Source organism: Arvicola amphibius, chromosome 10 (assembly GCF_903992535.2).
Source record: "Arvicola amphibius chromosome 10, mArvAmp1.2, whole genome shotgun sequence".
NCBI classification, from domain to species: domain Eukaryota; kingdom Metazoa; phylum Chordata; class Mammalia; order Rodentia; family Cricetidae; genus Arvicola; species Arvicola amphibius.
Window position 1 is genome coordinate 76,793,684 of NC_052056.1, and position 24,352 is coordinate 76,818,035.

General features: G+C 46.7%; 1 protein-coding gene across 10 annotated transcripts in view; it reads left to right on the forward strand.

Annotated features, from left to right (window-relative positions):
• Positions 1 to 24,352, forward strand: part of Med15 (mediator complex subunit 15) — a 63,433-nt gene that overhangs the window by 28,464 nt on the left and 10,617 nt on the right. For 9 of the 10 annotated variants that reach the window (XM_038344356.1, XM_038344358.1, XM_038344357.1 and 6 more), the window contains 6 exons: positions 3,620 to 3,671; positions 6,276 to 6,305; positions 8,169 to 8,381; positions 11,911 to 12,161; positions 13,930 to 14,253; positions 15,767 to 15,895. In XM_038344356.1, coding sequence (XP_038200284.1) covers positions 3,620 to 3,671; positions 6,276 to 6,305; positions 8,169 to 8,381; positions 11,911 to 12,161; positions 13,930 to 14,253; positions 15,767 to 15,895 — 999 coding nt within the window. The remainder of the gene's footprint in view (positions 1 to 3,619; positions 3,672 to 6,275; positions 6,306 to 8,168; positions 8,382 to 11,910; positions 12,162 to 13,929; positions 14,254 to 15,766; positions 15,896 to 24,352) is intronic. The other variant, XM_038344361.1, reaches the window with a different exon arrangement.

The following is a 24,352-nucleotide window of genomic DNA, read 5'->3' on the forward strand; positions in this document are numbered from 1 at the left end:
CTCTTAGGGCTTTCCTTTCTCTTGAAGGGTAACACGTGTTTGTAGTTGGCTAGTTTTGTTGCTGCCTGCCTTTCTCCCCCTCCCCCCCCACCGTCTTTTTGGACAGGGTCTCACTTTGTAGCCCAGACTGGTCTTGAACTCACTATCCTGCCCTGCCTTATGCTTTGTGTCTTTTGTGAACAGAACTATGAAACAGCATGTTTTTGAGATAATGAATAAAGCTCTACCATTTCCTTCTGATGAACTGAGATTAACCTTACAGAGTTGTTTGAAAGCAAATTTCATCTGGAACCATGCATGTTATGTATGAGTACCTTGGCTTCTCATATTGTTGGCAGATAATCTCCATAGTGACCAAGTATGGTCACTGTTAAATTTAAGATTCTTTTGCAGCTTTCCCTGTGTCCATATTCTTCATGAGAACTGATGTAGTTTTGAGGTTTTGTTTCTTTTTTTTTCTTCTCTATCAGAAAATGACCACTTAAAAGATCCCTTTTTCCTATAGTATTCTGCCAACAACTTGATACTCATTTGGTTTTGTTGAGTTTTGAGATTTTCTTTTGATTTTTTTCATTTTCTCGGTTGTGAAAGCTTGACACATTTTCTGAGTGCATACCAGTAGCACGGGATGTTTGTACAGGGCCATTTCCTGCCTGGTTCCTGATATTTGATACTTTCTGTGATTATTCTAACCTTTAGCATTTCTTCTGCAGATTTAAGTGGCTGTATTCAGACTCCTTGGGTCTTTTACAAAAGGTAGCATGCGGTGCAGAGTAGTGGGTAATATTGGCGTTTCCCGTCTCATTTCTTGTGGGAGCCCATTCTAGGCTGCTGCTGTTTATTCTTTTGGCAGGACTGAGTATTTGAAAGCCTGTGAGGCTGACACCCACACTTTCCTGTCATGTGTGTGTGTGGGGGGGTATTCATGCATGAGCTCAGGCCTCACACATCCTCTGCTGCCAAGCTATGTCCCCAGCTGCTCCTGAGCTTCTCATCATTTCTCTGTAAACTAGCCAGTGATAGTCATCTTTATATCAATCGGTGGGAAAGAGTATTAAGGGCATTAATACATGGAGTCTTTATACCTAGACCTGGTACTAGTTATGGGGTTGTTGTTTATAGTCTCATAAACTGCCTTGGATGCAGCCCGGACACATGAAATTGTGATGATGAGCAGGGCAGAAGGGATAGATAGATAAAGGCAGTTATCTACCCTTCAGCCTCTTTTCTCAGTCATCCTAGATGTTTTAGAGGACTTTGGAGACGAAAGGCTGGGAATACGCACACCTGTGGGAAGGTCAGTTCAGCCACCAGTGCCCACCACTGAAGGTGAGCAGCTAAGGAACAAAAGGCAACCAAGCCTTGGGGTCAAGGGTGCAATGACAGTAGCTGAAGTCTTTTGTGAAAAGTCTCCTTGGCAGTTCCCCATACTCCAACATGTTCCTAGATGGCCAGTCTTTGGGAGATATATAGAATATGCTCTGTCCCCATCCCGCTGTCCTGGTCTATAGAGCTGAATTGGACCTTGATGTCATACTGTAAACCAGGAGTAGTGCTGGTCATCTCAACACAAGTCAGAACACCTGGCCCCAGGCACTGGATCTTTTGTCCCAGCCTGTGTGTGGAAAAGACTTTGGGGACATACTCCTGTGCTTGGTCTGCTGTGTCTTAGGTCTCAGTAAACATAGGCCATTCCTTCTGGAATCTGCTTCTTCCAGTCATGTCTTTCATGGTAGTAGAAAAAACTTGCTAAACTGTTTTAAAGATCATAAGAGAAAACAGTCCAGGCCTTTAACAGAAAGTCACATACAGTTCTCTTCCACTGGACCTTGGCCATCTCATTTCCATTCCTGGTTCTTCAGCTTCTAACATCCCTGGTCCCCACTCACCACATGACTATACTTTAGATAACAGATGGTTAACTGTGGGGCTTTCGTTCACCCTTGGCAGATTGTCTTTCAGTCAGAAATTGACTGGGCATTGGAAAGGGGTGTGTTGACAGAACCTTTAATTTTCCTCTTCCAGCTGTGCATTCTTTCCTCTGTCTGACCCCGCCCCTTGGTGACAGGTTTCCCCCAGCTTCCCCTTCATCTTACTCTATACTGATTCCTTTAGTGGGGAAACAATGCTAATTGGATCCTGGAAATTCATGAGATAACAGCTGTTCAGCCCATGTTTATCTTCTGTCTTTTGTTACCTTGTCAGTTCCAGGATAACTTGGGAAAACAACTCATGCAAACAGCAGAACTGAGGGCTTTGCTCTGTAGATGGAGGCTACATGTTTGTTTCCCAGCTGCCGAGACCCGAATAATCACACAGAAATTATATTAATTACAACACTACTTGGCCAGCAGCTTAGGAACCTTTCTAGCTAGCTCTTATGTCTTAAATCAACCCATTCTATTAATCTGTATATCACCACTGATAAGGGTCCTGCGTCTCCTCCTCTGGCAGCTACATGGCATCTCCCTGACTCCACCTGCTCGCTCGCTCTCGCTCTCGCTCTCTCTCTCTCTCTCTCTCTCTCTCTCCATATATATATATATATATATATATATATATATATATATATATATATCTTCCAGCCTGGATATATTCTTCTCTGCCATAGGCCAAATCAGCTTCTTTACTAACCACTGCTAGTAAAGCATATTCATAACGTACAGAGGGAATCCCACATCATTGCTCTTCTGAATTGCCATGCTAGCAGAATGGGCACTTCAGTGGAGGAAGGGATGGATGGCATGGGATTTTAACCCAGGTATCTCTGTTCTATACTTCAGTGTAGACTCCTAGTAGTTATTTCCCTAGAAAACCCAGGAGTGCCTTAGATACAGAAGACAGTCAGTGGAAGGCAAGCCCCACTGGGTGTCCTGCGTCTCCTCCTCTGGCAGCTACATGGCATCTCCCTGACTCCACCTGCTCGCTCTCTCTCTCTCTCTCTCTCTCTCTCTCTCTCTCTCTCTCTCTCTCTCTCCATATATATATATGGAGAAACAGGACAGCATAGAAGAAAGACCTGTGCAAGCAGTAGCCGTCAGCCGTCATATTTGATAGGGGCTTTGCTCTTTCTCTCATCTGTTCAACTATCAGAAGAGCATCCTCAGTCATCCTGGAAAGGCTTTGGAGAAGAAGGAAGGACCATATCTTTCTTTTGAAATACTCATGCAGATTTATGTGTAAATACCTGTCTCACCAGCAGGGGAAAGGTCACCACAGTGTTGTCACAAAAAGCAAAAGTACTAATTTACCGATAGTGCAAACCTTGTGACCTTGGGCCAAGTCCTGGGACACCACACAGACTCACATTGATTGCTCTGTGATAAGAATAGACTTTCTGCGGGCTTCCTAGCCGAGTTCTCTTCATTGGGTGGAAGCTCCCTACGCCCTTCTTACTTTGTACCTCTGAGGGGAAGTCGCTGACGGCCTCCCTATGAGAGATGGATTCCAGAGGAAGCCAAGTGGGGTGAGTGGCTGTGGCCATCTCAGGCAGTCCAGGAGGTCAAGACTTGTAGGAAGAAGCTCAGCTGGGTGGCTGGGCCACCAAGAGGTGGCAAGGGTGAATCCCATGCCTTTGTTTCTCCATGGGGATTAAAGTACTTCTTGTTTTTACTTTTAGGATGAATACCTTTCTCTTGTGGCCCGGCTCATTATCCATTTCAGAGATATTCGTAAGTAAGAGTTCATATTTTGGGGTAATTGTGGTTCTTTGAGGGGCCTGTTTTGTGGCTGTGTAGTAGGAACTCTCAGGTAGGCCTTAGCACCTGAATGAGAACATTGCATTTTTCTGGGAAGTTCCTCACTACTTCTGGACTCTCCACCCTCCTAGGTCTCAGCCTCAAACATGTGGATTTTGACTTAGAAATGTTGATCTCAAAGTGATGTAAAGTGGGCTGCTGTTCTCACTCCTTTTTATGACTTCTGCATTTATCTCTGGGTAATTCTTAAGTGAGCAGTTTACTTTGTAAGGGGATTTTATCCCAGAAAAGTTGATTTTGCTAACCCTAGGGAGGCCTGAACTGTGTGTTTCTGAGACTGAATTTTTTGAAGTCAGTTCCCAAAGTCCTTGCTCCTTCTCCTTGCTGTGCTGAGGGTCCCCTTACCTCAACTCTTATCCCTTCTGATTCAGAGGGGATTGTTGTGGTGTTAGCCTGGTGAGCAGCTCCCCAACATTTCAGATGTGAGTTGTCATAACTTCCAGGGGCAAGATTCTTGGCACCTTTGTGTTAGGCAGAGGCATACCAAGTGCTCCAGGATGGCCGCAGCCTGTGACCGGCACCAGGCTGGTAAATGGTAAACACTGAGTTCCAGCTGACAGTTGTATAAGCTCTAGACAAGCTTGTCTTGATGGGCCCATCCAAATCCCCCACCCCACTTGGGTTGGGGACAAAATGTAGGTTGTAGTGGCAGTCGCAGCTTTTAGCATCAGGTCACTGAGAGCAAGGGAGGACATTGTGAATTCCAGTGCTTAGTGATAATAACTTCATACTGACGTTTCCCCCCCAATACAGGGTTTCTCTGTGTAACCCTGGCTGTCCTGAAACTCACTCTATAGACCAGGCTGGCCTTGAACTTAGAGATGTGTCTGCCTTCTGAGTGCTGGGGTTAAAAGTGTGTACTTCCATGCCCTACTACTCCACACTAACTTTTTAAAAAATATTTATTTATTTATTTATTATGTATACAATATTTTGTCTGTGTGTATGCCTGCAGGCCAGAAGAGGGCACCAGACCCCATTACAGATGGTTGTGAGCCACCATGTGGTTGCTGGGAATTGAACTCAGGACCTTTGGAAGAACAGGCAGTGCTCTTAACCTCTGAGCCATCTCTCCAGCCCCTCCACACTAACTTTTAAAAAAAGATTATTAAATTGTGTGTGTGTGTGTGTGTGTGTGTGTGAGAGAGAGAGAGAGAGAGAGAGAGAGAGAGAGAGAGAGAGAGAGAGAGAGAGAGAGAGAGAGAGAGAGTCTGTGTGTGGCTATGCACATGTGAGTGCAGGTACCCATGGAGCCCAGAGGCATTAGGTCCCCTGGAGCTCGAGTTACAGGCAGTTGTGAGCTGCTAGATGTGGGTATTAGGAACCAAACTCCTGTCCTCTGCCAGAGTAGTGCATTCTTGGCATTTAATCCCTGTACCTGGGAGGCAAAGGCAGGCAGTTCTCTGTGAGTTCAAGGCCAGCCTGATCTACAGAGTGAGTTCCAGGACAGGTAGGGCTATACAGAGAAACCCTGTCTCGAAAAGCAGTATATATTTGCCTGTGTTAGAATGGCATAAAACTAGCCAGCATAACCATTGAACCGTCTCTCCAGCCCAATTCCACACTAAGTTTTTTACCAGAATGACCAGCAAGGTAGACTTTTCCGATCTTACTTTCTTTGGGGTATTGGGTGGAACTATGGGAAAAGAGAAAGACTGGAGAGTAGGCAGCTGTGTATCCTGGCCTGGATTTCCATGCCCAGCTCTTTAGGATGATGGCCTGGGATGTACACAGCCCACATACTCACATGGAGGGACTAAGCAGGAAGTTCTGGACCACCAATGGTTAGGGCACTCCTTTCATAGGGGCTGGGTGTGGCAGACAAGATTCCCAGCTGTGAGCAATGTCAGGTAGACTTGGTTTCTTCACCGAGAAAATGGAGATGCTCGAATTCTCAGCACTGTTCATTTTTTTTTTAAAGATTTATTTATTTATTATGTATACAACACTCTGCCTCGATGTATGCCTGCAGGCCAGAGGAGGGCACCAGATCTCAGTACAGATGGTTGTGAGCCACCATGTGGGTGCTGGGAATTGAACTCAGGACCTCTGGAAGAGCAGGCAGTGCTCTTACCCTCTGACCCATCTCTCCAGCCCTCAGCACTGTTCTTTTAGCCCCAACATGGGTTCCTTCCTGTCACTCCTGCTGTAATTCAACATCGGAGCCAAGACTTTGGACATGGAAGAAAGTAAAGGCCCAGAGTCTCTCAGCTTATGGTGTGCTAGCCTTGGGGGTAGTTCACTGAGATAGACCCCCAAGTTTCTTTGACCCCTCTATGCCAAGACTCTCTTTGTGTGCAGCATTGCTGGGGGTAGGCATCTCCTCCCTAGTTACTAGAATACCAGCAGCTCCTTGGAATTGAGGCTCCAGGTTCTATTGGCCTTGTTTGTATGCATGGTCAGTTCAGTTTTAGCAAATGACCCTGGTCAGACACCCGCAGAACTGACCTATCCTGGGAAATGTGCATTTATGCAAAACTGTTTACATTGGGGTTTTGTGTTTGTGTTTCTCTGTAGATAACAAGAAATCACAAGCTTCTGTCAGTGGTAAGTTCTCCTTTTAAAGTTCAGTTTTCCCAACCTCCAGTTTTGGGTGGCAGGAATAAGAGGGTGCATGTCTTGTGTGTGGGTCAATTGCTTACTGGACTGGAACATTGAAAAGATCTCAGGTGGAGTGGCCACTGACTAGAGCTGTGTCCCAGCCTCTTCTCCACCCCTTGCTTTTTTGTACACTGAAGTTACCCCAATGCTTTTCCATCTTGTTTTGTTTAGCAGAAAGAGCATAAAAACTTAGAAGGCTTTGATACATTACCTAGAAGAACCATTGTATTGTGGCATATTAGTGTAATAACCCATAGTAATATGTCACAGATAATAGCTGTGGAAATTCACTTCCTCTGTTTCTTTCTCTTTCGGGTGTGGGGGCATGTTTTTGAGACAGGTTCTCTCTTTGTAGCCGTGGCTGTCCTGGAACTATATGTAGACCAGGCTGGCCCCAAATTCACAGAGATCTGCCAGCTTCTGCCTCCCGAGTGCTGGGATTAAAGGCGTGCGCCACCACCGCCCAGCTTATTCACTTTAAGTTACAAACTTATTTGTGAGTTCAGAAATCTTTTTATTAGCCGGGCGGTGGTGGCGCACGCCTTTAATCCCAGCACTCGGGAGGCAGAGGCCAGCCTGGTCTACAAGAGCTAGATCCAGGACAGGCTCTAGAAACTACAGGGAAACCCTGTCTCGAAAAACCAAAAAAAAAAAAAAAAAAAAGAAAGAAAAAGAAATCTTTTTATTTTAATTTCAAAGTTTATCATCTAAGGAAAATTGTGTCCATTGAATTGAACCCTGGACTTTGTCTTCTGAGCTGTCATCATGGGATTTTCAGATCCACTCTGGCCAGCTGATCTTCAGCCTGTCAGAAAAGGGAATGAGGTTCTGTGGAAGAGTGCTTGTGTAGCATGTGGAAGGTGCTAAGCTCCGTCTGCAGAACCACCACCACCACTACTACCAAAAAAGTGTACACTAGCACTGCAGCCTGCCTGTGAGGCTTACCCTAGGCCTGGAGCTGTAAGTGTCTGCCTGAATAGTTCTCCTGCCCACAGCCCAGGGCTGGCCAAGTACATATGGCCTCTGTAGTGTTGAATCACTGTAGTGTAGGCTCATTGGGCACTATCCAATTCTGTGGCCAGATGACCAGCCAGGTGATGCCTGTCTAAAGGCAGTTGTCTCCTGTGAGTTTACACTACTGTGATGATGACATCTGGCTGCTTGTCCTTGATTGTGGCATTGCTCACTGACCTACTACACCTAGTGTCCTGAGGCTTAGTGGGCATGGCGTTGCCCCTCAGCACTCTGTGGAGCTCTCTCATATTCCTTTACTTGTTCTGATATACTGCTCCTGACCTCAGGTCTGTGTTGGAGTGGCGTTCTATAAAGATTTGGCTGCAAAAACCAGGGCATTGGTATGCCAGCCTACTTGTGCTCGCCCTAGGGAGTACCTGCCAGTGCCCTTTGCTTCTTTAACCTAGCCGCCATGTTCCCTGCCTGCTGGGAAGAAGAGCTTCATACTTTGGTGTCTCTGGAAGTCTGCTGTGGGCTTACCCCATAGGAGGGCTGGACAGCGAAGAAGGGTCTGGTCGCTAGTTGGCCTGACGTGAAGCTGTGTGCATCACAAGCTCCATTGTAACCCAGCGTTAGGACACTGACACAGGCTGGGGTGATACATGGAGTATGTTCCCTGGTCAGTACCCAGAGTCTTGTCCCCTGGGAATTTGGGGGAATTTCAGGCTCCTACCTGCTTGGGAATTTGAATTAGTCAAACACATAGGAGGGAGGGAATCCATGCCCAGAAGCCATTCACCTGTGAGACTGCCCAGTTTGCGTTGCTTTCCTCAGACTGTGTTCTTGTGCCCACAGACCCCATGAATGCACTGCAGAGCCTTACTGGCGGACCCACTTCAGGAGCAACTGGCATTGGCATGCCTCCTCGGGGCCCAGGACAGTCCCTAGGCGGGATGGGTGGCCTTGGCGCCATGGGACAGCCAATGTCCCTCTCTGGGCAGCCACCCCCTGGAACCTCTGGGATGGCCCCTCATGGCATGGCTGTGGTATCTACAGCAACTCCACAGAGTGAGTACTATACTCCTTGGCAGGGGGCACTTCAGGCTGTTCTGTGGTTAAGGTGTTATTGGGAAAAGTGTCAAGGAGTACCAGATAGCTCTCTATGTCCTGGATATTGGGGTACACAGGAAAACACAACCCTTCTCTGAGCCTAGAAGAGTGAGTAATGCTGGGCCTCCTAGCCGGGGCTGTGAGGAGAGGGAGAGACTTGCTGGAGGTTTGTGGTATGTTTGGTTGATGGGTTAGGTTTTTGTTTTGTTTTGTTTTTTCTCTTTTCTCTCTCCTCTCCTCTCCTCCCCTCCCCTCCCCTCCCCTCCCCTCCCTTCCCTCAAACTCACAGAGATTCACCTGCCTCTGTCTCCTGAGTGCTGAGATTAAAGGCGTGTGCCACCACCGCCTGGCTGGTTTGGTTTTTCAAGACAGGGCCCCTCTGTATAGCCCTGGCTGTCCCGGAACACTGTCTGTAGACTAGGCTGGCATTGAATTCAGAGATTCACCTGTCTCTGTCCCTCAAGTGGTGGGATTAAAGGTGTGTGCCACCACTGCCTGGCAAGGCTTGTGGGGTTTTTTTGTTTGTTTGTTTGTTTTGTTTTTGTTTTCTGAAACAGGGTTTCTCTGTAATTTTGGAGCCTGTTCTAGAACTCGCTCTGTAGACCAGGCTGGCTTCAAACTCACAGAGATCCGCCTGCCTCTGCCTCCCGAGCGCTGGGATTAAAGGTGTCCGCCATCACTGCCTGGCTAAAGCTTGTGTTTTATTAGTGAAATATAAGAACTGTCTGTTGAGATTTGTGGACACAAATAAGTGATACTCTTTGCACCGTGTGCCTCCAGGTGTGCCTTGAGGTTGTGGGTATGGTATCTACCCCTACTTTTATCCTGTGGTCAGTTTTGGCTGTGCATTGCAGTCATTCATTCTTCCATTGGGATCCCCGCTCTTAAAGGAGGTGTTTGCCCTCCTCACACCTTTCTGTAGGTTGTCCTACCTGCAGTTACCCTGGCTGGGACTAAGGTTACGGTCAACTGCATTGGTAGGTTTGTTTGTTTGAGACAAAGTGTCACTCTATAGTCTTGGCTGGCCTGGAACTTGCCATGTAAACCAGGTGGCCTTGAACTTGCTCAGTACCAGTGCCCACTGCTTCTGCCTCCTGAGTGCTGCTGAGCTTTTAAGCTTGTGCCCTCATTCCTGGCTATTACTTGCTCTTTTACAGTAAGAGATTGGTTTAGAATGCTGGGATTGGAATGCTTTTGTGATTTGTAGTTTGTCTTGTGGTCCACGCCTAAGAATTGGTCTTAGATAAATTATTTTTCAGACATTCAGTGGAGAGGCTGTGGTATCCTATGCATACCGTCTCTCCTGTCTGCTGTTGGCCTACACCCTGTTTTCAGCTTCCAGGGGCTGATCTTCAGCTGGATGGCTCTAGTTGAAGGCTGAAGTGGTTCTCCGCTTATACATCCTGCTGTGCCCTCTGCCTTGCCCTTGCCTCCTGGGTTCACCTGAAGTAGGTGCCGGTGGCCTTCTGTTCTGTCTTCCTCATGCCTTCTGCAGGCACTCCTATGTCATTTAGCCCGGTTCAGGTCTTCAACCAGTGTCCCTAAGAGGGCACAGCCTGGGTCAGAAGTTGTACCAAAAATAGAAGCTGCGGATACTCTTAGCAGTAGAAAACCTCCCTGAAGTCCTCAGGCCCTGGCTCAGTCCCTGGCGCCGCTGCTGCTGGTGGGGATTTGGGAAAGAAGTTAAAATGCTGGTAAGAACTGGTGACCTGAGGTTAATTCTCAGAATCCACATTTTGGAGAGAACTTTCTTCTACCATGTGTCCTCTGACCTTCACATGTGTGCCATGGTATGCATGTGCCCCCTATTAAATCAGTGTAAAAAATTTAGGAAGTATATTAGCAAACCTTATACTTTTAACTATATGTAATAAGTTGAAAATCGTTCATAAGACAGTGGAAATAAGTTATAAATTTCAAAGCAATAGGAAAAATGGAATAAAAAACAAAGCAATAAACAACCCAAACAATGTATAAAGTCCAGTACAGTTATCCAAAAGACTTTTGCAGTTCACAAAAGTAGAGACTGGAAGGATGGTTCAGCTTTTAAAAACATGTACTGCTCTTGTAGAGACCCAGGTTCAGTTCCCAACACCCATATGGATTGACTTAAAACTATAACTCCAGTCCCAGGGGATCTAGTGCCTCTGTCTTCTGCAAATACTTGCATTTATGTACACCTCCCTGCACACACAACTTAAATCTTTGAAACAACAACAACAAAAACAAATGTTTAGAAAAATGAGAGACAAGGGCTTGGGATATAGCTCAGTGTTACCTGTATGTACCTGAATGTAGCTCAGTTGCCTCCTGTCCAGTGTGCATGTCCTGTACTTTCAGCTTACAGAGAAAAGCGGAGGAGAAAAGAGACAAAATGAGGTGAGAGTATGTTAGTCATAATGAAATGAACTAAGCTTTGCTCTTGGGGGTAGGGAGCATGTGTGTGTTCGTCCGTGTCCACCCACAGAGGCCAGAAAAAAGCATTGGATCCCCCTGGAAGTGAAGTTATAGGCAGTTGTGAGCTGCCCACCACAGGTGGTAGGAATTGAATCTGAGTCCTCTGGAAGAGCAGCTGAGTTTTCTTAGCTGTTAAACCATCTCTCCATCCCCAAGTTTTTCTATAAAAGATGGAATGTGATTTCTATTACATTTTAAGAGACATACCCGTAGTGTAAGACGCAGAAAAATGAAAATAAATGGTAAGGATGTATTAGTCCTGTTAGTAATGGCTAGTTAAACAGACAAAAACAGGTTCATTAGAAAATATATTTTTTATTTTATTTTATTTTATTTTATTTATCTGTTTAAGTGTTTTGTCTGCATATATATTTGTGTGAAAACCAGAAGAGGCCATTAAATATCCTTCAAGTGAAATTATTGGTGGTTGTGAGGTGCTATGTGGATGCTGGGAAGTGAACTGTATCCTTAACAGAAGGAACATATGTTTTAACCACTGAGCCATATATTAGAAAAGATTTGAATGACTACAACATAATGAATAACTTAATGTAAACACAGGATAGAAAAAATGTTTATGAAAATAACCATGAAGTAAGCCTCATTATTTTCAGAGCATTGTGGTTGTACACATGTTTTCTGGGTATCAAACTTAGAAGTCTGTAACACAAGATGTCTTTAAAAGTTCTCGTACCTACCAGCAGTGGCTAAAGGAATCGTGACAGTGGTGCTAGTGATGGAGAAACAGTCCCTCGTGGGTTTCAGATGAGAGCGTGAGACAGTTCTTTACGTTTAATCAGATGGGAATGGGAAAGATAGCTCAGTGATTAGGAGCACTGGGTGCTCTTGTAGAGGACCTAGATTCAGTTCCCAGCCCCACATGGTGGTTAGTAACCTGTAGCTCCAGTTCCAGGGAATCTTATGCCAGAGGCAGCTTTATCAGTAGGCAGTGGCTATTGCTTCCTTCCTTGTCATGTTGCTCTGGGACACCTTCAGGGCGGCACAGCCTAAGTCTAGATGCCCTCTCCAGCTCAGCTGCAGCTCCAGCAAGTGGCATTGCAGCAGCAACAGCAGCAGCAACAGCAGCAACAGCAGCAGTTCCAGCAACAGCAGGCAGCACTGCAACAGCAGCAGCAACAGCAGCAGCAGCAGCAACAGCAATTCCAGGCACAACAGAATGCCATGCAGCAACAGTTCCAAGCAGTAGTGCAACAACAGCAGCATCTCCAGCAGCAGCAGCAACACCTGATTAAGTTGCATCACCAAAGCCAGCAACAACAGGTACCAATTTCCCTTGTCACTCTCCTGGGCCTTAGCGCTGTAGTCCTTGAGCCTGGGAACAAGTGTCATCCAAGGTATTTGGTGCACAGCTACACTAGTCCTCCTCCGTGGGCCTTTCTACAGGTGGGAAAAGTAGATCCTAGCTCAGGAGAAAGGCCTCTCCCATGGATCTTGATTCTGTACCATGGACCTGCTGTTTGTACCAGGGTCTATAGCAGTGCATATGAGCTACCAGAAGAAAGAAGGGAGGCAGACACTCCAAACTCAGGATGCTGTTGGCACATTTCTTTTTCTTTTCTTTTTTTTTTTCTTTTTTTAAAAATTCTTTTAACTTTTATTGAGTGGATTTCAAATCATGCATTCTGATCCCACTTATTTTCCCGTCCACTTGCGTCCTCACTCTGCCCTTGTAACCTACCCCCCCAACAATGTTTAAAAGAAAAAAAACAAAGACCAAACATAACAAATAATAACAAAAAAGAAGACTCTTGTGGAAACTATAGTGTGGCCCATTGAATCACACAGTGTACCCTTTGGTCCATTCATCTTTACTTGCAAGTGTTCATTGCTAGGAGTCTTTAGAGTCATTGGTCTGGCTTGAGACCTCTGGCTTCTGCTACACCACTGATGATGGGCTCTCACTGGGGCTCCTCTTGGATATCCTGTTGTTGTCCAGTGTCATGGAGATCCTGCTGTTCTGGATATGTAGGTTCATCACTTTCACATGCTCCAGCAGCTCATAGATGAAGTGGATGTTGGACCAACTCACAGCCTTGATTCTAGTCCTGGGTGGTAGCTGGGTTGGTCAGCATGCCAGCTTTCCCTCATCATCACTACCCAGGCGAGCTCTCCAGCACTGCTTCAGCTAGCTCACCCAGTGCAGCTTACAGCAGGGAGGGGGGCCAGTTCTCCTGCTCCCAGGTCCTCATGTCTGACTTACCCACACTCACAGCCACCGGGGTCAGCTCTACCATTTTGCCCAGGTGAGATGAAGGACTGTGTGTCTGTATGTGTGTTCTGCTCTTCACACCCTCAGGGCTGGCTCTGCTGTGCCCCGTGGATACATACAATACCTGTTTTGTTTCTTAGTGTTTGGGTGCAGAATCAAAATCGTTAGCTAGTGTCCTGCAGGGCAGCGGTATGTCACCCTGAAGTGCTGCTGATCAGAAGTGGTTTGCAGTCAGAGCCTAGACGTGTTCCCATCCATTTTCTTAGCAAGTGTTGGTTGAGGGAGGAAAGCCCAAGGAGGTTTCCTCATTCTTCTAACATGCTCTAGCTTTGGAATCTCTCTTCCCAATGTTGACTTTATGTCTTTAGCCTTGCCTGTGTTCCTTATAGCCATCCTCATGAAGGTCAGACTGCTGACCACTGCTGACCATTCCAGGAGACAGAGCCTGTCTGGAGAGGTACAAGTGTCTGCAGTTGCCTGAACTTCCAGCCTGCCTGCTATGGGACTGTACCTACTCTTAATTACTTTTTCCTGGACCTTCCTTGAACCTGTCTCACTTGAGTCATGCTAGTTGTGAACCATCCTTTAGTGGCCAGGGCACAAGAACAAATTTGGTTTGTTCTTAGTGTCTAAAACAACTACTGTTGGCCTAAAGGGCTCTGAGTCCTCACTTTGACACGCATCCCTTCCCATTAGGAGAGGCCATGCAGGCAGGTCTTTTGGAGGCTGTGCCCATTTCACTTGTCCCAAGCTTTGTGCGGTCAAGGCTAGCACTCCAGGGGCTATTGTGGTAACCGAGTGTTATTATTTTGTTCTCAGATTCAACAGCAGCAACTGCAGAGGATGGCACAATTGCAGCTGCAGCAGCAGCAACAACAGCAGCAAGCTTTGCAGGCCCAACCACCAATGCAGCAGCCACCAATGCAGCAGCCACAGCCTCCCCCTTCTCAGGCCCTACCCCAGCAGCTGCAACAGATGCATCATCCACAGCATCACCAGCCACCACCTCAGGCCCAGCAGTCCCCAGTTGCTCAGAACCAACCACCACAACTCCCACCACAGTCACAAAGCCAACCTTTGGTGTCACAAGCACAAGCCCTCCCTGGACAAATGCTGTATGCTGCCCAACAGCAGCTGAAATTTGTGAGTACCTCTTTGAGTAAGGCCTGTGGCATAGCAGCTGCATCTCTTATGGTGTTGTGTGTGATCAGCAGTTTGTTAGACCCTGTGGATGTAGGTAGTGTGTCCTTTCTGCACTGGCTTCAGGCAGCTTTTCCTATTTGTCTTCTTATCCAGCTCCGTAGCACATGGAGGTGAGGGGGGCGTGTCCTAGAGCTGTTTTTATATACTTCAGGCTGTCACATCTTCTAAACTACATGGCTGATTTCAGCAGTGTCTGTGGCATGTCTGGTACACATGATTAGATTAGGAGGTAATCTCACCATGTGGGAGGATATGCCTTGTCCATCAGCTGTGGATTTGTTTTTCTGTTGGTGCCGGAAGTTGAACCTGGGAGCTTCGTGCAAACTAAATGTGGTCTACTGCAAGCTCCAGCCCCAGCCCTTTTAGCCTCATCATTGCCGTACTTCTGAGACAAGTATTCATATAAAACTTACTTATTTCCTGCTTCACTGTGCATATTGATAGAAAGTAAAGCTCACAGCATTTACCAAAAACAGACTATTGCCACCAAAACTAGTTGCCATGAAAAGAAACAATTCGAGCATCTTTTCTGCTCCCTTGGGTTTTGTGACCTTTTCTACCTGTGATTCATAAGTGACATCGAGACAGATATCTTACCTGAGCTTGAATGTCAGGGTAAAGAAGAGTCGGCTAGGAGGGTTGGGAGTTGCAAGTTCGGTCACTCACATATTACTTGGAACCAGGCTTTTGGGACCAGAACTTTGTACTCCTTGACAGGATGCCTACTAGAATTAGGCCGGGTAGCTTGGAGACCTAAGGGGAAGCCCCCAATGTACATCTGTCCATGCAGGACCTGTCCTGTATGTGTAGTTGTATCTCTCCACATGGTAGCGTTTCCTGTCTTCCATCACCCAAGGTCATCTCTCTAGCTAAGCCATCTGCAGCTGGCCAGCCTACTTTCCTTCATGGAGTCTGGGCTCTCAGTGTCACTCCTACGGGCTGAGTAGGCCAGGCTGTGTGCTCAGCTTTGGAAGTTGTTGCTTAGTTTGTGCTTGTGGTTGGTGTGCATGGGAGGGCTGTCTTGTTTCTTGCCAGAACTGGGGAGGTGATACTTGGCTCGGCCAACTCATAGGCAGTCTGGTGTGGGATATTTCTTTCTACCCTGTGTGATCAGGCAACAGATCGTAAGGTGGCCTCATAGCTTACGGTGTCATTGCAGTCCCATCCCTCATCCCAAGAGGAGGCTTCTTGTTTTAAAATTGGGGAGGGGGAGACAGGGTTTCCTGTGGTGCCACAGTTCAAATGTAGACACTTTTGAAGTTGTCAGAGGACTTTTCAGGAGTCAGTTCTCTCCTACCATGTGGGTCCTGGGGCTCAAACTGAGGTCGTCAGGCTCGGCAACAGGCAGCCATCTCAGCAGCTCTGAAAGTTCCATTCTTAAGCCTCCCACACAGGTGGTGGGTGCTCTGCTCTCTGTGCAGGTTCCAAGTTGCCTTTTCCTTCCTCCTTCAAGGTCCGTGCTCCGATGGTGGTCCAGCAGCCGCAGGTGCAGCCCCAGGTGCAGCAGGTGCAGCCCCAGGTGCAACAGCAGGCGGCAGTGCAGACAGCACAGGCTGCCCAGATGGTAGCTCCCGGCGTCCAGGTGAGGGCCATGGGAGCCCAGGGTTTCTTTAGTCACTAGCAGGTGGTGGTGCATGCCTGCGTTTGCATAAAGTTCTGTGATGAGAGTTCTGGTTGGATTGGAGGCTCAGATGGTAAAGTCTAGCAATCTTCTATCCCTTGGACACACACACACATACACACACACACACACAGATACCTTGAGGCCCTCAGAATGGCTGTCCATGCTTGGTACTTGCTAGAACCTGCTCATTGCCTGGTGTGTGCTGTTTCTATGTTCCTTTGGATACCTTCATCTTCCTTCCTTTGTAACGCTTGAAGGAGATGCTTTAGAAAGGAAAGCTTCAGGGTTTCATCCTCTTTCAGCTTCTACTGGGGCCTCTGAGCACGGCTGTCTGGGAGGGAGGGCAGCTCTTTAGAAACTGACAGGAAAGTGGTCAGCAGGAGCAGGGAGAGAGATTCTGGGCTTGCCGCCCTCAGGGGTTTGTGCTGTGTGAGGAAATGTTTACAGTGTCCCTATCACAGACAGTTCATACACATTCACCACACATCGTATGTCAGTGGGGTGACAGCATGCAGGAGGCCTGAGCTAGCTTTTCTTGGTGTCTGAGGAATTGGACATCCAGGGTCCCTGTGATTTGTCTCAAATATCTGCTTTGTCTTTGTGCTGACCACAATTCTTCCATCCAGTGAGCGCATGGAGAGTCCTGACTTGGGACTTAGCTAGGAGCTCTGGCAGGGCTCTTGCTGGGTCCTGTCCATCGGAAGTGCCATGACTACACCGTGTCCCCTCCCAAGGCCTGCGCTGAGGTTTATGAGCCAGGTGAGCTCAGTGTCCAGATAGATGACAGCTTTTGAATGTGCCCAACATCATTTTACAGTGTGGAGGAGTGCTTACTGACAGCCCTTCTGATCCTCAGGGTTCCAGCTGGGGTACCAAGGAGACATGTGTAGTTATCCGCTCTTAGCGCTGCACCAAGTGAGCGGGTCCAAGGTTCTTGTGCTATCTACACTCAGATTTACGTGACCTTGTGTGAAAACTCCATGGACTTTGTGTGTGTGTCTTGGGGAATCTGAGCACCTGTAGGGATATAGTCCATTTGCCATCCCTACTGTGTCTGAGGCTTCTGGTGGCTCCTTCCTTTTGATGCACTATGCAGAGGAGGTACGTCTGAGAGTCAGCACAGTAGTGACACAGCACCTGCCCTGCTCCTGGAAACCATTTCTCTGGTTGCCTTCTGACCTTCTCTCCATTGACCTGGGACTCAGAAGCTATGAACCTCTGCAGTGCTGGCTTGGCTGAGTAAGAAATGGAAGTTGTCCTGTTTCATCCATCTCTCAGCATTGGACAGCAAATAGCCATGACAGGACAATAGATGCCACTGGTGTGGGCCTGTTCAGATTGCTTGCTGGTTCTTATTTGTATTTATTGCTGGAGGAAATGTGTGTTCCTTTTGCTTGCTTTGGTGGTATCTTGTCAGCCACCAGAAACAGATATGGCCATGTGTGCTTGGTGTTCCGGAGCAAGCCTCTGTGCCAAGTGCACGGCTCCCTTCAGTTCCTTGCCCATGTCTTACTAATGGGGGTGGGGAGTGATATAGCTTGGCTGTTAGTGTTCCTTCTACCCCAGCGTGAGATCAGTGGCAGGTGCAGTTTAAGGTGACAATGAGACATTTGTCCTATCTGGTAGTTAAGAGGAGAATGGCCATTTTGGTTTATTTCCTCATGGAGTTGTTTTTAGGACTATGCTGTCAATGTTTTAGGAGGTCGTCCACCCATATTCAATACCTTCTTTGGGCCTTGTGTTTCTAGTGCTCTGTACTTTTCGGTCCAAATATGATATCTCAGGAGGCAGGCCCTGCCACTGTGATTTTCTTTTTCTTTTTGAGATTAATATAACTATAACCTGGGCTGGAGAGATGGCTCAGAGGTTAAGAGCATTGCCTGCTCTTCTAAAGGTCCTGAGTTCAATTCCCAGCAACCACATGGTGGCTCACAACCATCTGTAATGGGGTCTGGTGCCCTCTTCTGGCCTGCAGTCATGCACACAGACAGAATATTGTATACATAATAAATAAATATTTTTTAAAAAAAATATAACTATAACCTTTAAAAAACTAATTCTTATTATATGCATATATATGTGTGTATATATACATACAAATGTATGTATATAAATATATACATCTCTAAATATAACCTATTCAGTCCATAGAATGTTACTTCTATGTATGTTTTTAGCACTTGACAGCCAGTTGGTATGCTCTTCCCTGGGTAAGATCACCGCTTCTGCTTCCAGCTTTCTTCAGCTGCCTATATGTAGGGTTGAGGCCTCATAGGCTTTTCCCTGTCCGCTTTGGCATGTCCATTGGTGTCATCTTGGTCAGCTTACATTTGCTGGGGTTTTTTGTTGTTGTTGTTGTTGTTGTTGTTTTGTTTTGTTTTTTTGTTTTTCGAGACAGGGTTTCTCTGTAGCTTTGGAGCCTGTCCTGGAACTAGCTTTTGTAGACCAGGTTGGCCTCGAACTCACAGAGATCCACCTGCCACTGCCTCCCGAGTGCTGGGATTAAAGGTGTGCACCACCACTGCCCAGCTAGTCAGCTTACATTTGGGCAGTCATGTTGGTGAGACTTTACGGATGTAGCTTCTGGTGTTACTAGGAGATGTAGCGTACCACAGCCGGCTGCGCTCCATGCGCTACCATACAGTTCGTGAATCGGGCAAGGGGCTGGAGATTGAAACACACAAAGACTCACAGAGACAGAGACACAGGTCATCCTTGGTGCCAGAATGCCCCCTTTATTGTGTACCAGAGCTGCTTATATAGAGATCCTTAACTGAGAGCCACGCCCCAGCCAAACTCACCAGAAACCACTCCCCTGCCATCAGGAACTCCTGAGGGTCTCGTGCTCAGAGCAGCTGCAAGCTGTCTCAGAGCAGAAGAAAACAAGTTGTTTACAAGAAATTGAGAATCTGGGGGGTTCACTGCTCCCAACATGGAGACAGTCTCACAGAAAACTCCCTGGTCCTCTGGCTGTTATAAGCCTGAGTCCCCTCTTCTGAAATGTTCTCTTAGCCTTGGGTGAGGGAGAATTTTATAGATGTATTGAGTGGGACTGAGCTTCACAGCTCTGCAGTTGGTTGGCTATGGTTTTCTGTAGTGGTCTCTGCTTGGTTCAAAGAGAAGTTTTCTTTTTTTTTTTTTTGGTTTTTCGAGACAGGGTTTCCCTGTAGTTTCTAGAGCCTGTCCTGGATCTAGCTCTTGTAGACCAGGCTGGCCTCGAACTCAGAGATCTGCCTGCCTCTGCCTCCCGAGTGCTGGGATTAAAGGCGTGCGCCACCACCGCCCAGCTGAGAAGTTTTCTTAATGAGGGGTGAAGACTGCACTTGAGTTCCTGCTTGTTAAGTCTGTCTTACGTCCAGGTCTAGTTAGAGAGCTGTTGGTTACTGTCAGGTCTGTGTGCCAATATTGCACTCTTAGGGTTATCCTGCCATGCTGGTTGCTGGTTGTTGATCTGGTTCACAGGCATCATAGCTGGGTAGGACTGTTGGTTGCCTTCCTCTTTGGAAGGAGGTGCTTGGTGCTTTCTGGTATCATGAAAGCTATTCCTCAGGGAGGGGGCATTCTGGTCATTTCCAGTTGAGGGGTCTGTGGGCTCTGTTTCTGAACTGCATGGTGTCTTCAGCAATAGGGGCTTATTTTCCACCTCAGGGGGGAGGCAGCCTAGGACATCAGCATAAGGCTGTATGTATTGGTAGTCTCTTGGATAGCCCTGGTCAACAACTCAAAGGAGGGCTTTTCATGTCTACTATTGGGGTTTTATTAATGTGGTCTTTGGGTGATAAAGGGAGCACTGCCAGCCCTGATGAGAGGAAAAGTTTATTAAAACTCTGTGTGTGTGTGTGTGTGTGTGTGTGTGTGTATGTTATTTTATATTTGTATATTCATACAGAGAATTAGCTTATAGGTTATTTATTTGGATAAATAGTAATATGATTCTTTGTGTCTTTTCAGACATCTTTATTGTTATTTTTACCTACTTATCTCCTTCTGTATTTACCTCCCTCCTCCTTGCTAAAGACCCCCTCCTTTTCCCATTTTTCCTCTTGGATCACCTGTATCTTGCTATTCCCTTTACCCTCCTCCCAGCTTCTGTATTTCCCTGCTGCATCGCAGTTTTGTGGGGCTGGTTGGCTGGTCTCATTGCATTCTGGTAGTATTGGGGAGAGGAGCACGGCTGGGTTGCTTGGGCATGAAAGACCCTTGTGAAGGGAAAGGTCCTGGAATCGAGGCTTCTTTGAAATCCAGGTTGCCTTAGTGCCAGGAAAAGGATTGTAGCACTCTGATCTATGAGCTTTTCCAGAGTGTGAGAACTGCAGAGACTAGAGACTAGTCTGTAAGACTAGGTGTAAGAGAAGCACGCAGAGCAGGAAGCAGTGGGTATTGTTTCTGGTTTTCTCACATCACTGAAGTTATATTGTGTATGCAGATTTATTTATTTGGACTTGGTCTCAGAAAGACCTGACTGGCCTTTAACTTCCTATGTACCTGAGGCTGACCTTGAACTTCTCATCCTCCTTCTTCCACCTGTGAGTGTTTGGATTACAGTCATGCACCACCACACTCAATGTGTATGCAGTATTGGTAGAACCAGGGCTTTCTGCATGCTAGATAAGCACTGTATCATCTGTATTTTCAGTCCCTGTGCAATTTATGTATGATGTTTTTCACATTTGTGGAGGTTCAATTGACAGCTGCTTGACTCTATTGCTTTGAGGCCTGTATTGGGGCAGCATATCATGACAAGGAGCATGTGGTAGATTAAAGCTACCACCTGAGGCACCTGGGACATAAAAGAGAGGAAAGGACCCATGTTCAGTTTCTGTGGTCGTGTCTTATAGTAGTTACTTTTCCTGTTGCTGTAATGAAATACTCTGACAAAAGAAATTTGAGGAGTTTTTCTGGCTCGCATTTCAAGGTCCAGTCCATAGTGGTGAGAGTCAAGGCTGCAGAAGCAGGAGGCAGCCAGCCACACTGCATCTTACAGTCAAGAAGCAGAGAATGGCCAGGCGTGGTGGTGCACACTTCAATCCCAGCCCTCCAGAAGAAGAGGCAGGCAGATTTCTGTGAGTTCAAGGCCAGCTTGGTCTACTTAGCAAGTTCCAGACCTGTTCTGGCTACTTAGAGAGACCTGGTTGCAAACAAAACAAGAAGCAGACAGCAGTAGATGCTTGTGCTCAGATTACATTCTCTTGTCTATGTAGTTAAGGACCCCAGCCCAAGGAGTGGAGTCACCTCTGTTACCCTAATTAAGATACTCCCTCACAGGGATACTGGAAACTTGTCTCTTTGGGGATTCCAATGACAATCAAGTTGATAATACTATCACTTCTATACACACTGGCCCATAGTAGGGGACTTAGCCCTTATTAAAATTTTGACCACCTTCCAATAGTAACAACCTGAGAAATGAGCTTTAAAACATTTGTTTAGGGGCTGAAGAGATGGCTCAGTGGTTAAGAGTACCAACTGCTCTTTCAGAGGGCCCAGGTTCAATTCCCAACACCCATATGACAACTCACAACTGTCTGTAACTCCAGTTTCAGGGGATCCAACACTCTTACAAAGACTTATATGCAGGCAAACACTAATGCTCATAATTTAAAAATAAGTAAATTTTAAAACAGTTTTAAAAAATAGCCAAGTGTAGTAATGCGTGCCTTTAATCCCAGCACTCAGGAGGCAGAGACAGGCAGATCTCTGAGTTTGAGGCCAGCCTGGTCTACAGAACGAGTTCAAGATAAGATAGCCAGAGCTACACAGGAAACCCTGTCTCAGGAAACAACACTGCCACTGCTCGCAGCCCACAGCCAAACCTCCAAGGCTTGTGATTTGAGATCAGAGAGCACCCTCTGCAGGCAGAAACTCCTTATTGGACGCAGCCTTATAGGAGTGACCGCAGTACCTGCTGCTGTTCTGAGTATCACCTTGTTTTTGGATCCTGAAGTGATTTTGCCAGTGTGTGGCTGAGTTTAAGACAGTTTTTTGTAGTTTTTCAGGACTGAACCACAGGGTGCCTTTGAAGGCTCCTGCACACCATGGCCAGTTATCTAATTAATCAGGAGCTCAAAAACAGATTAGAATTTCCTACCTGGTGCCCACGAATTCTGTTGGGATGAAGAAACCACGCATTGTACCTTTGTGCATGCGAACTACCACACACATGCCACAAAACAGGCCACCAGCCAGCCCTGTGAAAGTTGTTGGCGTGGGGGCCCCAAGTAAGCGGTCCATGCTTTATTCCTAGAGTGTGCCCTCAATAGCAGAGACATCTTGGGAGAGCCTACACTACTGCCAGGGTGACAGGTATTGTGATTTGTGTGGTAATGGTGGCAGGGCTCTTTGCCTAGGGTAAGTAATGTTCTGGAAGGATCAGTGGCCCTATGCTGTTTGTTTTATCCGGCTCTCTTACCTGAAGATGCTTATGTTGATGGGAGAGATGAAGTCATCTTCAGTGGAATCTGCTGGGCTCCAGCAGTAAAATAGAGCAGATTGTCTTTATTTTCCTGTGCATGCGTCTTTTCACTCTGTTCTTCTAGTAATGTAAAACTGAGCAATAACCAAGACGGGCGTCTGTCATGTGTACACACACAATGACAGCATTGATCTTCGCCTCTGTGCTCCTTAGTCTCCTGTACAGTTGCCACATCCAGGAACCAGGCCGGTGCTCTGCTCTCCATTAGAATTCCTTTGGAGGTAGCCGTGTATTGAGAAGTAGAGAAAAGCTCATTGACAGTAAGTTGAACTTGGTAGCTGCTCATCTGATCCTATAAACATTTATGGTGCTTTCCTCTGGGATTTCTGCCTGGAAGAAAATGAGCTTTTCTTGTCAGAAGTTCTTCATAAAGAAAACCAGTCAGGCTGGGCAGTGGTGGCACACTCCTTTAATCCCAGCACTCAGGAGGCAGAAGGGGCCAGCCTGGTCTACAGAGGGAGTTCCAGGACAGCTAGGACTGTTACACAGAGAAACTTTATCTTTAAAAACCAAAAAGAAAGAAAAAAAAAGAAAAGAAAAGAAAGAAAACTGGTCAGGGCCTAGAGAGACTGTATGGTGCTTAAAAGCACTGACTGTGTTAAGGACCTGGGTTCTGTTCCCAGCATCCACGTGGTAGCTCACAGCCAGGTATAATTAACTCTTCCAGCCTCCAAGGATACTGCATGTTCATGGTTGCACAGACATACATGCACAGGTTATTTTTAAAAAAAAACCATAAAAAATAAACTAGATAGAGCTGGAGAGACAGCTTGGAGGTTAAGAACACTTGTTGCTCCTCCTGAGGATATGGGTTCAGTTCCCAGCACCCACATGGTAGCTCACAACTATCTGTAACTCCAGTTTCAGGGAATGACATACCTCTGCAGATACCAGGCATGTACACGGTGCACATATACACATGTAGACAAAACTCATACAATAAATCTTTAAAGTATTAAAAATAAATAAAAAAGAAAACCAGCCAGAGGGTCCATCATGCTTGCTTCCTGTGGCTTCTGTTTCTGGAGAGAAGCTGGCATCTCATATCACGGTGGATGTCCTGTCATTTGGAAGGAGTGCTGTAGATGGCACTGCAGCCACTAGTTGTGAACGGACCTCCCTAAGTGATCCCCCCATCCTATCAAGAACCCTGAAATCAATTCCCTTTATCTCCTCCTCCCCCAGTGTAGGCAGAGGGCCTTCAAACATCTAGCCCTCTTTGTGTCTGCCAGTGACCTGTTGGGGCATGGGCTGTTTGGGACAGCACCCCTAGTTTGACAGCCACCATCAGGACCAGCGGGTTTGTTTGGCTGACTGCAGGAATGGTGAGGGTTCTACCTTTCTTGGCTCTTAAGATGTTCTCTTTGGGATCTTCTGTGGTGCTTGCAGCATGCACCTCCTGTGTGTGACCATGTGCTGTGTGTGTGTGATGCTGCAGGCCCATAAGCCTGGCCTGGAGCCTTGTCTCTAGCTCCGTTGCTGCACAGACTACATCATCTACAATACCATCCTGCTCTGGTAGCTCAGCTCAGAGCTTCCTGGGATTAAATGGTTTGGTTTTTTGAAGTGGGGTCTCACCACGTTGCCCCTGCTATCTCTTAACTCCTGTGCTGAAGTGATGCTCTCACATCTGCTACTGGGTTTGCTTTGTTTTGTTTTGTTTTGTTTTGTTTTGGTGGTTAGGTCCTACTTTCTGTGCCAGGTTGTGTTATTTTGTTCTAGTTTGTGACATGTTGAGTGCATGTAGGCCTTGCTTTCCAGGAGTTAGGTTGGATTCCTCCCATACCTCAGAACACAGAGTAAGGACAGCCAGCTCCAAAGCCATGACATTGATAGCCTCCCTTTGGCTGTCTTTGTGAATCAAGAAACAGAAGTTGACTCAAGGAAAGTTCTCTGTTGGTCTTGAAGCTCCTGACTTGGCTCTGCAGATGTTTTTATGTCCC